This window comes from Somniosus microcephalus, chromosome 22, assembly GCF_052327205.1.
Source record: "Somniosus microcephalus isolate GS21.2 chromosome 22, FLI_Smic_1.0, whole genome shotgun sequence".
In the NCBI taxonomy this organism is placed as follows: Eukaryota; Metazoa; Chordata; class Chondrichthyes; order Squaliformes; family Somniosidae; genus Somniosus; species Somniosus microcephalus.
The window spans coordinates 47,390,694-47,406,267 of NC_141008.1; the positions used below are offsets into that span (position 1 = coordinate 47,390,694).

A 15,574-nucleotide genomic window follows, 5' to 3' on the forward strand; every position below is an offset into this window, starting at 1 on the left:
CCTATCTCTCCCATCAAAGCCCATCCCTCTAGTGCCCTATCTCTCCCATCAAAGCCCATCCCTCTAGTGCCCTATCTCTCCCATCAAAGCCCATCCCTCTAGTGCCCTACTTCTCCCATCAAAGCCCATCCCTCTAGTGCCCTATCTCTCCCATCAAAGTCCATCCCTCTAGTGCCCTATCTCTCCCTATCTCATTCAGCTTCATTTTGAATGACCCAAATGTTTTGCCTCCACTTCCATGAGCAGAATATTCCAGGCACTTCTCACTCTTTGAGTAAAGGTTTTCCTTCTATTGGTTTTAAATTTACCTCCTCTTGTTCTACTGATCTGACACATTTTGAAGAAATAATTCTGGTCTTACCTTATCTGTACCATTTAATGTTTGATGCACCTCGATGCGTTCCTGCCTTAAGCTCTTTCTCTCCAGATTGGCAAGTGGGGTGGGGTTTATAATGGGGTAGATGGTACATGGCCTGTGGAAGGAGAAGTGTGGACCAGTTGAATGGCCTCTTGATAATCTCCATTTTAGGAGGGACAGATTTCCCAGGCTCCCTGGTTACAAGGAGAAGGGAAGTTTGGCTCTTTGGGTTTCTGAAGCTTGATTCCTGGGATGGGGGGATTGTCCTATGAGGAGAGATTGAGTAGACTAGGCCTATATTCTCTAGAGTTTAGAAGAATGAGAGCTGATCTCATTGAAACATACAAAATTCTTACAGGGCTTGATAGGGTAGATGCTGAGAGGATGTTTCCCCTGGCTGGGGAGTCTAGAACCAGGAGTCACAGTCTCAGAATAAGGGGTCGGCCATTTAGGACTGAGATGAGGAATTTCTTCACTCAGAGGGTGGTGAATCTTTGGCATTCTCTACCCCAGAGGGCTGTGGAGGCTCAGTCTTTGAGTATATTCAAGGCTGAGATCAATAGATTTTTGGATACTCAGGGGATATGGGGATCGGGCGGGAAAGTGGAGTTGAGGTCGAAGATCAGCCATGATCTTATTGAATGGTGGAGCAGGCTCGAGGGGCCGAATGGCCGACTCCTGCTCCTAATTCTTATGTTCTTAACCCATTTCCTTTCTCTTCCTTGTCTCTTTAGGCTGAAGAACAGATGGCAGCGCAGAATGGGACAGAAGGTGGGAGATTGACAAACATCAGTGCGGAAGTGACCATAAGAGGCAAGACCAGAGATAATCCTTCCCTTTCCCATCGTTCTGGTGGATGATTCAATTTATTTCAATTTTCTAAGGCAATTCATGTTCTTCTCCTCTTGCTCTCTCGGTCTTCCTCCAACACTGCTGGGAGGAACAGCTTGAGTGACTCTCCCTGCCTCAACGCCCAACATGACTCTCTCCTTCCACCTACACCCTAGTTCTGAGTGTTGGCTGTGGCTCAGTGGGTAGCACTCTTGCATTGAAGTCAGGAGATTATGGGTTCATAGTCCCACTCCAGAGACTTGAGTACATAATACAGGCCACATTGCATCCAAAGAATAGCACCTTCCACAACCTTACACTCCCTCAGTACTGTGCTGGAGGGGTGGCCTAGACTATGTGCCTGGACCCTTGGTGTGGGCCTGAATTTGAGTCCCTTTTGACAATAGGTGAGTGGGCTGCTGACAGATGCTGAGTGAGTTCAATCGAAGAACTGATGTAGATGGAGTTAGAGTTAAGATGTACAACAGCCCCCATTCCAAACTTCATAGAATCACACAGCACAGGAGGAGGCCATTCGGCCCATCATGCCTGTGCCGGCTCTTTGAAAGAGCTCTCCAATTAGTCCCACTCCCCCGCTCTTTCCCCCAGAGCCCTGCAATTTCTCCTTTTCAAGTATTTATCCAATTCCAAAGTTACTATTGAATCTGCTTCCACCGCCCTTTCAGGCAGCACATTCCAGATCATAACTCGCTGCATAAAAAATATTCTCATTTCCCCTCTGGTTTATTGCCAAACACCTTAAATCTGTGTCCTCTGGTTACCGACCCTCCTGCCATTGGAAACAGTTCCTCCTTATTTACTCTGTCTAAACCCTTCATGATTTTGAACACCGCTATTAAATCTCCTCCTTAACCTTCTCTGCTCCAAGGAGAACAACCTCAGCTTCTCCAGTCTATCCATGTAACTGAAGTCTCTCATCCCTGGAACCATTCTGGTAAATCTCCTCTGCACCCTCTCCAAGACTTTGACATCCTTCCTAAAGTGCGGAGCCCAGAATTGGACACAATACTCCAGCAGGGGCCTAACCAGTGATTTATAAAGATTTAGCGCAACTTCCTTGCTTTTGTACTCCATTCCTCTAATAAAGCCTTCTTTTTAACAGCCTTCTCAACCTGCCCTGTCACCTTCAACGATTTGTGTACGTACACCCCCAGGTCTCTCTGTTCCTGCACCCACTTTAAAATTGTACCATTTAGTTTATATTGCCTCTCCTCATTCTTCCAACCAAAATGCATGGCTTGCTTTCCCCATAGGGATGGGCCTGAGATCAGGGGCTCAGAGCTTCACTAATGACCTCCCAAGTCCATGCGACTCCAATGTATTTAAGGGGAGGTTAGACAAGCATATGAGGGAGAAGGGAATAGAGGGTTACGCTGATAAGAGTTAGATGAGGAAAGACGGGAGGAGGCTCGAGTGGAGCATAAACAGCGGCATGGACTGGTTGGGCCGAATGGCCTGTTTCTGTGCCGTATATCCTGTGTAAACCTATGTAATTAAATTCCGCTTTCCGTAGGGAAGGAAATGACAACATCCCAGCCCAGCCCGGTGGCGGGTTTACAGGAGCACCAGCCCGCAGCGGTGGGCCTCGCTCACCTGCCCATCACCGCGGTTACCAAATCCGGGGAGAAGTTCTGTGCGGAAATGTCGACGAGCGGGGCCTCGCGATCGGAAACCCTCAGCCAATCGGTCAGTCAAACTGCACATCAATCAGGTGAGTGGCACCAGAAGGCGGTCAGCAATCCTTTCCCCTCCCTGTCACCCTGTCTTTTCCCCTCCAGTTCTCTGCCATGATTCCTGAAGGTGCTAACTCTTACTGAAATAGTTTGGGTGTTAAACAAAGACTTGCGCCTTTCACCACCTCAGGACGTCCCAAAGCGCATCACAGCCAATTAAGTACTTTTGAAGCGTGGTCACTGTTGTAATGTAGGAGAGGCAGCAGTCAATTTGCACACAGCAAGATCCCACAAACAGCAATGAGATAAAGACCAGATCATCCGTTTTTAGGTGTTGGTTGAGGGTTGACAGGCTATTCCTCACTAGGGGCATCGTCGTTGAGCCTGATCCTAAGCCTAGCCACACCCGACTGAATGTCATCTCTGTAACTCTGGGGTACGAGGGCCAATCGTAGCGTCCACCTATGGCTGCCTCAGCAGGGATCCAGCACAGACCAGGGACGGGACCAGAGACCACCCCCCCAACCCCCCGATGTGCACGCCCTGCCATGTACTGTACACGGTTCGCCATCACACCCCTACAGCGGAGGAAGTCCAGCAGGTTGGCAGCTCCTGCCTACTTCAGACGGCCTTGATGCGACAGAGGGCAGGTGAATGGGTCTGTAGGCTATCAACAGTGAGACGGCCGAGATGAAATGTTGACATAAACCATCCAGGCAGTGAAACCTGGCCGGCAGGTTCCTGAGGCTCAGTCCCGTCCCTGGTCTGTGCGGAGTTAACGGATCTCAGGTGAGATGTTGGGAGGGGTACTGCAGTCAGTCTCAGTGCCCCTGGGCGAGGGGGTGGGGGGAAACCAGCCTGGGCTCCCGTTCCTGATTGTTCTACAAAAATGACGGGCAGGGCGAGACCAGCTGGTCCATCGAGCCGGCCCCGCACCATGACAGCGGAGCATCGTGACTAAAGAAAGAAGACTTGTATTTTGACAGCGCCTTTCATGACCGCCAGACGTCCCAAAGTGCTTTACAGCCAATGAAGTACTTTTGAAGTGTAGTTATAATGAGCAGCTAATTTGCGCACAGCAATATCCCAGAAACAGCAATGTGATAAACTGTTTTAGTGATGTTGATTGAGGGATAAATATTGGCCCAGATCACCAGGAAGAACTCCCCCTGCTCTTCTTCAAAACAGTGCTATAGGATCTTTTACGTCCACCTGAGAGAGCAGACAGGGCCTCAGTTTAACGTCTCATCCAAAAGATAGCACCTCCGACAGTGCGGCGCTCCCTCAGTACTGACCCTCCGACAGTGCGGCGCTCCCTCAGTACTGACCCTCCGACAGTGCGGCGCTCCCTCAGTACTGACCCTCCGACAGTGCGGCGCTACCTCAGTACAGCGTTCCCTCAGTACTGCCCCTTCGACAGTGCGGCGCTCCCTCAGTACTGCCCCTCCGACAGTGCGGCGCTCCCTCAGTACTGCCCCTCCGACAGTGCAGCGCTCCCTCAGCACTGCCCCTCCGACAGTGCGGCGCTCCCTCAGTACTGACCCTCCGACAGTGCGGCGCTCCCTCAGTACTGACCCTCCGACAGTGCGGCGCTACCTCAGTACAGCGTTCCCTCAGTACTGCCCCTTCGACAGTGCGGCGCTCCCTCAGTACTGCCCCTCCGACAGTGCGGCGCTCCCTCAGTACTGCCCCTCCGACAGTGCGGCGCTCCCTCAGCACTGCCCCTCCAACAGTGCGGCGCTCCCTCAGTACTGCACTGGAGTGTCAGCCTAGATTTTTGTGCTCAAGCGTCTGAAGTGGGACTCGAACCCACAACGTCCTGAGTCAGAGGCAAGAGTGCGACGCATTGAGCCAGGACTGACATGGCTCTGGTGTTTATGTGATTACAAATGGTGTGTATGGAATGCAGGGAAGTGTGTTTGTGTTGTGTTTCTGTAGAATCTCATTGCTTCTCTTTCATTGTTCTTTTTTTCCAGACAAGAGTGTCAGTGTCAGTAAGACCGTCTCTTCCATCAGCTACACGATGTCGAGCGATGTCCGTTCTCCATCCAGGTAGGGAGGGTCGCGGTGAAACCACCCCAAACAAATCAACCCACTCACCTCTCACCTGCTCTGCCTCCATGCTCTAAACCCCTAGATGTTCCATACTCACCGCTTGCTCGGATCTGCCCCAACCTTCTGCTTTTTCTTTGTCAACACTCTCCTGGCCGGCCTCCCAGCTTCCACCCTCCATAAACATCAGCTCATCAGAAACTCTGCTGCCCCTGTCCTAACTCGCACCAAGTCCCGTTCACCCATCACCCCCTGTGCTCACTGACCTACACTGGCTCCCAGTTAAGCAACACAATGATTTAAAAATTCTCATCCTTGTTTTCAAACCCCTCCATGGCCTCGCCCCCTCTCCCTATCTCTGTAACTTCCTCCAGCCCCACAACCCCCCCCGCCCGAGATCTCTGCGCTCCTCTAATTCTGGCCTCTTGAGCATCCCTGATTTTAATCACTCCACCATTGGTGACCGTGCCTTCAGCTGCCTGGGCCCTAAGCTCTGGAATTCTCTCCCTAAACCTCTCCGCCTCGCTCTCCTCCTTTAAGACGCTCCTTAAAACCGACCAATTTCACCTGTTCTAATTTCTCCTTATGTGTCTCGGTGTCAAATTGTTTGATAATCGCTCCTGTGAAGCGCCTTGGGACATTTTACTACGTTAAAGGCGCTGTCTAAGAACATAAGAAATAGGAGAAGGAGTAAACCATTCGGCCCCTCGAGCCTGCTCCGCCATTCAATAAGATCATGGCTGATCTTCTACCTCAACTCCACTTTCCTACACTATTCCCATATCCCTCGATTCCCTTCGTGCCCAAATATCTTTCGATCTCTGTCCTGAATATACTCAGCGACTGAGCATCCAGAGGCCTCTGGGGTAGAGAATTCCAAAGATTCACCACCCTCTGAGTGAAGAAATTTCTCCTCATCTCGGTCCTAAATGACCGACCCCTTATTCTGAGACAGTGACCCCTGGTTCTAGACTCCCCAGCCAGGGGAAACATCCTCCCTGCATCTACCCTGTCAAGCCCTGTAAGAATTGTAATAAGTATAAATGCAGATTGTTGTTAAGAGCTCTGTGTCAGTGTCAGGCTTGAGCGATCCCTGGAAGCCAGTTACAGGGGGGCACTGGTGACGGACGGGAAGCCAGTTGGGCTCATAGCTTCACAACCACAAAGGTGTCCAGACACAGAGGGGGATAAACGGAGGGAGTGGTGGGGGGAGGAGCAGGGGGGAACTGACTAAAATACATAAAGAGAAAGTTACAAATATCTCCAAGAGAAGTGAGAGCCATTCACCACATTTGCTGCTTCTTACAAGAGACGGGACATTTTCCTACTTGAAAGCGAGCTGGATTTGCGGGCTGGTGTTTGTAGTGTATGTACCTTTAAGAGAGAACTACTTTTACAGCTCCTGTATACTGTAGTACCGGCAGTGACCACACCTGTATTATAAGCCTTGAGCATGCCTCTGTACCCCAGTCTTGAGACTACCCTACTCCAGTAAATACCTGTTGATTGTTAAGTTACAGCATCCGTGTGGTTATTGAAAAACATCATACTCTCAGAATCACGGATCTAACAGTGGCGACGAGTGTCGATTTGAATCTACCTGCAACTCTGCATTTCCCTTCGAGGATTCGCTCCGGGAGGGCGGTGGAAGAAAGTCGAGGCCAGAAACACGGGCGTCGACCACGAGCAACCACCCAGTCGTCCGGCAGAGAGTGAACATCGCAGGGGAGGCTGTGGAGAGCCGGGCTTGGTTCCCCAGCCACGACGATCAGCAATAGACTGACGACAGGTACAGCGCAGACCCTTCCCGGACAGCGGCGGCTGGAGCCGACCGACGGCGGAGAGAAAGCCGAGCAGCGTCGACGGGGTAAGACAGAGGGTGAAATGCACAGGGCGCAGCCGGGGGTTGAAAACCGAGCGGCATCGAGGAAAAACAAAAGAGAGAGAGAGAGGGTAAAGCAACAGCCGGGTTCAGGACCGAGCGGCGGAAACGGGAAAGGCGCACAAAATTTTTTTTTAAAAAGAACGCGCAGAGCACAGCCAGGGCTCAAGGGCTGAACAGTGTCCGCGGGGAGAAGAAGGGAGAGCGCGGGAGACGCCATTGAGCCGCGGAGAAGAAGGGAAAGCGCGGGAGACGCCATTTTTGACAGTTAAATCAGACCCAGGGATGCCGAAGAGTGGCAGTATCTCTACGTTCGACAATGAAGTCGAAGATTGGGCGACATATGTGGAACGTATTGAGGTGTACTGCAGGGCGAATGAAGTGCCAGATGCTAGGAAAGCACTGGTTTTGTTAAATTCCATGGGTGCAAAAACTTATGGGTTACTGCGAAACCTAATAACCCCAGAGAAGCCTGTGAACAAGAATTTCGAAAGCATAGTAGAAATCCTACAGGACCACTCAAATCCCACACCACTGCTGATAGCAGAACGATTTAAGTTCCATAAAAGGAACCAACACAAAGGCGAAAGCAATGCTGAGTACTTAACAGAACTGCGCAAGCTATCGAAACACTGCCAGTTTGGAGTGGGACTAGCAGATACGTTAAGGGACAAGTTTGTGTGTGGGCTGCAAAGTGAAGGAGCCCAGAAAAGGCTTCTATCAGAAAAGGATCTTACGCTGGACAAGGCTTTCAGTATGGCAGTATCACACGAAGGAGCCGCAAGGGGCGCTGCAGAGATACAACGGAGACCGCAAGAATATGGCACCAATTAAATGTCCTATGGAACAGGGAAGTGTTATCGCTGCGGCAGAACAACACACGACCAGAAGGATTGTTGGTTCAAGGACCAAGTGTGCAGACAGTGTGGAAAAGCAGGACACATAGCAAGAGTCTGCAGGTCTGGGAAGAAAGCCAACAGCAAGAAATCTCCACAGGAGAAGTACAAAAAGGTACAGGTGATGATGGACAGTAGTTCAGACGAACAGAAAAGTGACACAGACTCCGGAAGCAAGGAGCTGGGTTGTCTGAAACTACATAAGGTAACCAAACTGGAGGATCACCAGACTATCTGGGTTACACTCAAGATAGACGGAGTCCAAGTGAAAATGGAATTGGACACAGGATCAGCCCTAACAGTCATAAACCAAAGGGACTACAAGCGGCTATTTTCACATATACCCTTGAAAGCTACAGAGATTGTCTTGAAGACGTACACGGGGCAAAAAGTCTACCCCAAAGGAAAAATAAGGGTGAAAGTGATATATAAAGGCCAGGAAATACCTAAAATGGATATATATCTATTGCCAGATGGAGGATCACCACTGCTAGGACGTGAATGGATCCGGAAGATACAATTAGATTGGCATTCCATACAGGCACTGAAGGTTGAGGCCAAAAAGGATGACGACGTCACACCTGGACGACTGTCAAAAATGCTAACTGACGCAAAAGCAGTGTTGCAGGAGGGACTCGGAACACTAAAAGGCATAACAGCAACGATTAAAATAGAGGAAAATGCAAGCCCAAAGTTTCTTAAGGCCAGACCAGTGCCTTGTGTGATCAGACCAACTGTCGAAGCAGAGCTGGAAGGGTTGGAACGTTCAGGAGTACTGTCCAAAGTAGACTGGAGCGAGTGGGCTACACCCATCGTTCCTGTAATGAAGAGGTCGTTGAGAAGGTCCGCATCTGTGGGGATTTTAAGGTGACAGTGAACCCAGTCCTTCACACGGTACAATATCCGCTTCCACGAATTGAGGGTATTTTCGCCTCGCTAACTGGAGGGAAACGCTTCACCAAAATGATCTAGCCCAGGCGTACTTGCAAATGGAGGTAGAAGAAGCCTCGAAACAATACCTTACGATTAACACTCATACAGGTCTCTATCAATACAACCGGCTGGTGTTCGGGGTAGCATCGGCTCCGGCTATTTGGCAAAGGGCAATGGATCAAGTCCTGCAAGCGATTCCAGGGACCCAGTGTTATTTGGACGACATCCTGGTCACGGGCGAAAATGACAGTGATCACCTCGCCAACTTGGAGAAGGTGCTCACCAGATTAAAGGAATATGGGCTACGAGCTAATCGCCACAAGTGCGAGTTTTTCCAGAAGCAGATCTCGTATTGTGGCCACGTCATCGATGAAGAGGGGTTACATAAGTCCCCTGAAAAGATTGAGGCAGTAGTCAAGGCTCCAGCACCGGAAAATGTGTCACAACTGAGGTCGTTCCTCGGGCTGGTAAACTACTACCATAAGTTCTTACCAAATTTGTCCACGGTATTACACCCACTGAACACCCTACTGCAAACAGGGGTACCATGGAAGTGGAATGACGAACGTAGACGAGCTTTCCAGAAGTGTAAAGAATTGATCACATCAAAAGAGGTGTTGGCCCATTTCAACCCAGCACTACCAATTCGTTTGGCGTGTGATGCATCACCCTATGGTACTGGAGCGGTGCTGTCGCACAAATTCCCAGACGGGTTGGAGAGGCCAGTAGCCTTTGCATCTCGGTCACTAACCTCAGCCGAGTGCAACTACGCCCAGATTGACAGGGAGGCCCTCAGCCTAGTATGGGGAGTAAAAAAATTCAACCACTATCTGTATGGGCAGAAGTTCACCTTGCTGACTGACCACCAAGCACTTGTCTCCATCTTTAATCCTAAGAAGGGCGTTCCAGTAATGACGGCACAACGGTTACAAAGATGGTCCCTGTTTCTAGGGGCGAATCAATATGAAATAGAATATAAAGACACGAAACAGCATGGAAACGCTGATGGGCTATCGCGCCTGCCACTGCCTACTGTGGAGGAAGCACCAGCAGTGGACCCTATCGAGATATTTTATTCGTCAATAATTGAACGATTGCCAGTAACGAACGCGGATATAGAGAAGGAGACCCGCAATGATCCGACGCTGTCTCGGGTATATGATTTGACGGTGAGGGGATGGCCAACACATGGCGACTCACTGTTGCCAGCATTCTCATCCAGAAGAGAACAGCTGTCAGTATGCCAGGGGACAGTGATGTGTGGATCCAGAGTGGTGATTCCACCCAAGTTAAGGGAGAGAGTGCTAAATGAGCTACATGAAGGTCATCTGGGGGGAGTGAAAATGGAAAGCCTTGCTAGGGCTTATGTGTGGGGCCGGGAATCGATCAACAAATCGAAGACCTAACCAAGAGCTGCTCAGGATGCCAGAAGGTCCAAAATGCACCACCACATGCCCCTCTACACCCATGGGAGTGGCCCTCCTCTCCATGGCAACGGGTGCATATTAATTTTGCTGGTCCATTCATGGACTCAATGTTCTTAATAGCAGTGGATGCTCATTTGAAGTGGCCTGAGGTGATAAAAATGTCCTCAACCACTACAGAGAAAACAATTGCAGTCCTCCGGACCATATTTGCCAGAAACGGCTTGCTAGAGCAGATTTGCTCTGATAATGGACCACAGTTTGTGTCCGAAGAGTTTCGAAAATTTATGAGAAGGAATGGGGTAAGGCATTACACATCCGCCCCGTATCATTCAGCCACAAATGGATTGGCCGAGAGGTTCGTACAAACCTTTAAGAAGGCGATAAAAGCCATGTGCGACGATGAAATTCCACTACAGCATAAGGTGGACAATTTCTTATTAGCCTACCGAAACGCGACACATGCAGTTACCAACCAGACCCCGGCCATGATGTTCTTTAACCGAAGGTTGCGATCTCGTCTGGACTTGCTTAGACCAAATGTGCGAAGAAATGTTGAGGATAAACAATTCCAGCACATCAATGAGAAGCCGACAAGGAGCTTCAATGTAGGACAACCAGTCTTGGCCCGTGACTACCGAACAGAGAAATGGCAACCCGGAACGATATGCACACGGCAGGGGCCATTAATGTACACAGTGGATGTCGGGGGGAACATTGTGAGACGCCATGTTGATCAGATCTTAGCGTCACAGGAACGAGTCAACCCCATGTCTTGCGTACCTGGGGATGAACCCGACATACCGATAGCATCTACCTCCGAACCAGTAGCAGTGGAACCCGATGAACTAACCGATGAAAAGGGGCCAGAATCGCCTCCACACCAAGAACAAGAACCTCAGGAAAGGCGCTATCCCGAAAGGGTCAGGAAGCCGCCCCAAAGACTGAATCTATAAATGGACTATTGTTGTTTAATGTACATGTTAAAGTGTTAATTGAATATTATGGGTACTACTAATCTAAAAGGGGAGGAATTGTAATGTATGTACCTTTAAGAGAGAACTACTTTTACAGCTCCTGTATACTGTAGTACCGGCAGTGACCACACCTGTATATAAGCCTTGAGCATGCCTCTGTACCCCAGTCTTGAGACTACCCTACTCCAGTAAATACCTGTTGATTGTTAAGTTACAGCATCCGTGTGGTTATTGAAAAACATCATACTCTCAGAATCACGGATCTAACAGTGTTCACACGCTGGGTGCGTCACTCTGCCCGACAGCAGAAGCAGCAGAGCTGGGCCTTCCTGCGGGAGTTGAACCCGGGTCCCAGACGTGCCATGTCTGCCTGTTCTAAACCGATACAGGTTCTGCCAAATCTGTTTGAGACACTCAAACCATCTACACTCCACTGCCCTGCCATGAAAAGGATTAAGATAATCGCAACAAGAATTAAAAACAAGGTTAGAAAAAAGGTCTTAACACTGAGGGTGGTTAAAATGTGGAATTCTCAGTCACAAGCTGTTGTTAAATTAGAGTCAATAATCACTTATAAAAGAGTTTGAGGTAGTCACTTGGAAAAGGGGAATAGGGTGCGGGCAGTGAGCGGGAGAGTGGGATTAGACTGGGTGGGATATTAAAGGGTGTGGGGAGTGAGGGGAGAGTGGGATTAGACTGGGTGGGATATTAAAGGGTGTGGGGAGTGAGGGGAGAGTGGGATTAGACTGGGTGGGATATTAAAGGGTGTGGGGAGTGAGGGGAGAGTGGGATTAGACTGGGTGGGATATTAAAGGGTGTGGGGAGTGAGGGGAGAGTGGGATTAGACTGGGTGGGATATTAAAGGGTGTGGGGAGTGAGGGGAGAGTGGGATTAGACTGGGTGGGATATTAAAGGGATTCATGGGCTGATTTACCCTGAATGGGGATCCTGCTTTAACACACACTAACGCCTGATGCTTGTTGCAGGAACATGTGGAAGTTTTCTACCGATTTCCTCCTTCCTCCTCGATGGTGCTGACTCTTGCCGGGGTCCAGCTCCTCGGGGACTCCCCCCTCCCTCCATCCAGTACCTCGCCTTAGTGGCTGCTCTTCATGGGGGGACCCAGGATTGTTCAGTGTCAGGGGCTATTTCTCCATGGGAGCGGCGTGCCAGATGAGCCTCATCATGTCCTTATGCAATCTCCATACGTTCACGTCCCAGGATACCGATCGGGGATGGGAATCCACCCGAGGCCAGGCGCACTGAGGCCCAGTCTGAGACGCCCTCTGGCCTCAGATCAGCTAACTCCCAGAGACTGGGGCTGCAACCTGGAACCACGTGGTCTGAGCGGCCCAGTCGCACCCAGGTGGCACAGTCAAGTAGCGAGAGCTCAGCTCTGTGTCAACCTCCCAGGTAGCCTATAAGGAGCAGCGCCACCTTCCGGTGTTGGAAGTTTCTCTGTGCTGTCGCTGACGTGTTACCTCGTTTCCCCGCAGTGTACTTGACCTTTACCCGGACGTGACCGCCAAATCCAGATCCCCACCCCCCACCCTGCCTCGACAGGGCGAGAAGCGGCCTCTGCTGGTGAGGTCACAGACGCTGCCCCGGACATCCGGACCCCAATCGAGGAAGGCTCTCTTTGAGAAGTTCGAACAGGAAGGCAGTAGGTAAGATCTTGCCCCTGATTCCTGCATGTTATAGGGTGTGAGAGGGCAGGAGTCACCCGCATTGGCAGCACGTTCCAGTGTCAGCCGTGGCTCAGTGGGCAGCACTCTCTCTCTCTCCCCTCTGAGTCAGAAGGTTGTGGTTTCAAGTCCCCACTCCAGGTACTTGAGCACAAAATCTAGGCTGACACTCCAGTGCAGTACTGAGGGAGTGTCGCACTGTCGGAGGGGCAGTACTGAGGGAGAGCCGCACTGTCGGAGGGGCAGGACTGAGGGAGCGCCGCACTGTCGGAGGGGCAGTACTGAGGGAGAGCCGCACTGTCGGAGGGGCAGTACTGAGGGAGAGCCGCACTGTCGGAGGGGCAGTACTGAGGGAGAGCCGCACTGTCGGAGGGGCAGTACTGAGGGAGAGCCGCACTGTCGGAGGGGCAGTACTGAGGGAGAGCCGCACTGTCGGAGGGGCAGTACTGAGGGAGAGCCGCACTGTCGGAGGGGCAGTACTGAGGGAGCGCCGCACTGTCGGAGGGGCAGTACTGAGGGAGAGCCGCACTGTCGGAGGGGCAGTACTGAGGGAGAGCCGCACTGTCGGAGGGGCAGTACTGAGGGAGAGCCGCACTGTCGGAGGGGCAGTACTGAGGGAGAGCCGCACTGTCGGAGGGGCAGTACTGAGGGAGAGCCGCACTGTCGGAGGGGCAGTACTGAGGGAGCGCCGCACTGTCGGAGGGGCAGTACTGAGGGAGAGCCGCACTGTCGGAGGGGCAGTACTGAGGGAGAGCCGCACTGTCGGAGGGGCAGTACTGAGGGAGAGCCGCACTGTCGGAGGGGCAGTACTGAGGGAGAGCCGCACTGTCGGAGGGGCAGTACTGAGGGAGCGCCGCACTGTCGGAGGGGCAGTACTGAGGGAGAGCCGCACTGTCGGAGGGGCAGTACTGAGGGAGAGCCGCACTGTCGGAGGGGCAGTACTGAGGGAGAGCCGCACTGTCGGAGGGGCAGTACTGAGGGAGAGCCGCACTGTCGGAGGGGCAGTACTGAGGGAGAGCCGCACTGTCGGAGGGGCAGTACTGAGGGAGCGCCGCACTGTCGGAGGGGCAGTACTGAGGGAGAGCCGCACTGTCGGAGGGGCAGTACTGAGGGAGAGCCGCACTGTCGGAGGGGCAGTACTGAGGGAGCGCCGCACTGTCGGAGGGGCAGTACTGAGGGAGTGCTGCACTGTCGGAGGGGCAGTACTGAGGGAGTGCTGCACTGTCAGAGGTGCCGTCTTTCAGATGAGACTTTAAACCGAGGCCCCGTCTGCCTCCTCGGGTGGATGTAAAAGATCCCATGACACTATTTTGAAGAAGAGCGGGGGAGTTCTCCCCGGTGTCCTGGGCCAATATTGATCCCTCAACCCACATCACTAAAAACAGGTTATCCTTCCAACACGGAGGACATCACGCCGCGGCCGGTCTCGACTTTACCCGGTGTCCATGCCCGTGAACCTTCGAGGCGCTGTCACTGGATGGTTCTCGGGACGTGGAACCCCTGCTAACTTTTCAATGCCTCACCCAGGCCATTTATGGCATCCCAACTGAGCGCAGAGACCTGGAACTGAATCTGGGACGCTGTCCTGGCCTGTGCGGCCCAGGGCACTACATTAACCCTTGAACCAGAGGGGTACTTGCCAGTTAGAAATAAAATTAAACCAAATAGGCTACAGGGAAAGAACAGGGGGAAAGCAGGACAAATGGGCCAGCACAGGCACGATAGGCCAAATGGCCTCCTTCTGGGCTGTATGACTCTACGAAACGGTCTTTATCTTCGCCGGGTGATGCACAAGGTCTGCAGTCCACCACCCGAGCAGTTCAGTTTTTACCGCCTTGACCCTTTTTTCAGGGGCAAAGTTGGGGACTCGAAGGGAAAGCTCCAACGATCCCAAAGCTTTGGGGTGGCGAGTGCCAGCAGCATCAAACAGATCCTTCTGGAGTGGTGTCGCTCCAAGACAATAGGATACAAGGTAAGCAAAGGGTTAATGCCCACTGACACACCCAGAGAGGGAGGGAGGGAGGGAGCAGGCGGGCAAAGGTGATGCTTGGAACCATTTCTACTGATGTGCGGTCCAGGGTCCAGCGGGCAATCTGTGCTTAATTAGCCGGTCTCTATCGAGGCTGTAGCAGGGACTCCAAGGGTTAAGTTATGAGGAGAGATTACACCGGCTAGGGTTGCATTCCCTGGAATGTAGAAGGTTAAGGGGTGATCTGATCTAAGTTTTCAAGATATTAAGGGGAACAGATAGGGTAGATAGAGAGAAACTATTTCCGCTGTCTGGGGATTCTAGGACTAGGGGGCAGAGTCTAAAAATTAGAGCCAGACCTTTCAGGAGTGAAATTAGGAAACACTTCTACACAAAAATTTCTCTTCCGCAAAGTAGGTGCTTGATCAATTGTTAATTGTAAATCTGAGATTGATGGCTTTTTGTTAACCAAAGGTATTAAGGGATATGGGCCAAAGGCGGGTATATGGAGTTAGGACATAGATCAACCATGATCTCATTGAATGGCGGAACAGGCTCAAGGGGCTGAATGGCCTCCTCCTGTTCCTATGGTTGTGCTAATTGGCCTCAGTGCCCTTCAGTTGGGGAGAGGGGAACTCATCAGCCGTGGTTTGCACTCCCAGTGACTCGGGCACATGCGAGGACAGGATCGAGCTAGGCTCTGATTTCCCCCCCTCCCCTCTCCATAATGGAATATTTCACCAATACTTACATGAAGGACGACCACTTGGAGGGAACCACTGGTACTGCCAAAGGGAGGTGGGCGGTGAAAATTAGACAGTAGAGAAAAAGCAATCCAGAATGGGGTGGTGGGGAGCGGGTTTGATGCCTCAC

At 51.6% G+C, this 15,574-nt stretch overlaps 1 protein-coding gene across 1 annotated transcript in view; it reads left to right on the plus strand.

The window, feature by feature from the left end:
• Positions 1-15,574, plus strand: part of smtnl2 (smoothelin like 2) — a 49,625-nt gene that overhangs the window by 28,791 nt on the left and 5,260 nt on the right. Inside the window, exons 2-6 of the mRNA XM_085964625.1 lie at positions 1,093-1,171; positions 2,724-2,921; positions 4,860-4,935; positions 12,544-12,714; positions 14,584-14,704. Coding sequence (XP_085820751.1) covers positions 1,093-1,171; positions 2,724-2,921; positions 4,860-4,935; positions 12,544-12,714; positions 14,584-14,704 — 645 coding nt within the window. The remainder of the gene's footprint in view (positions 1-1,092; positions 1,172-2,723; positions 2,922-4,859; positions 4,936-12,543; positions 12,715-14,583; positions 14,705-15,574) is intronic.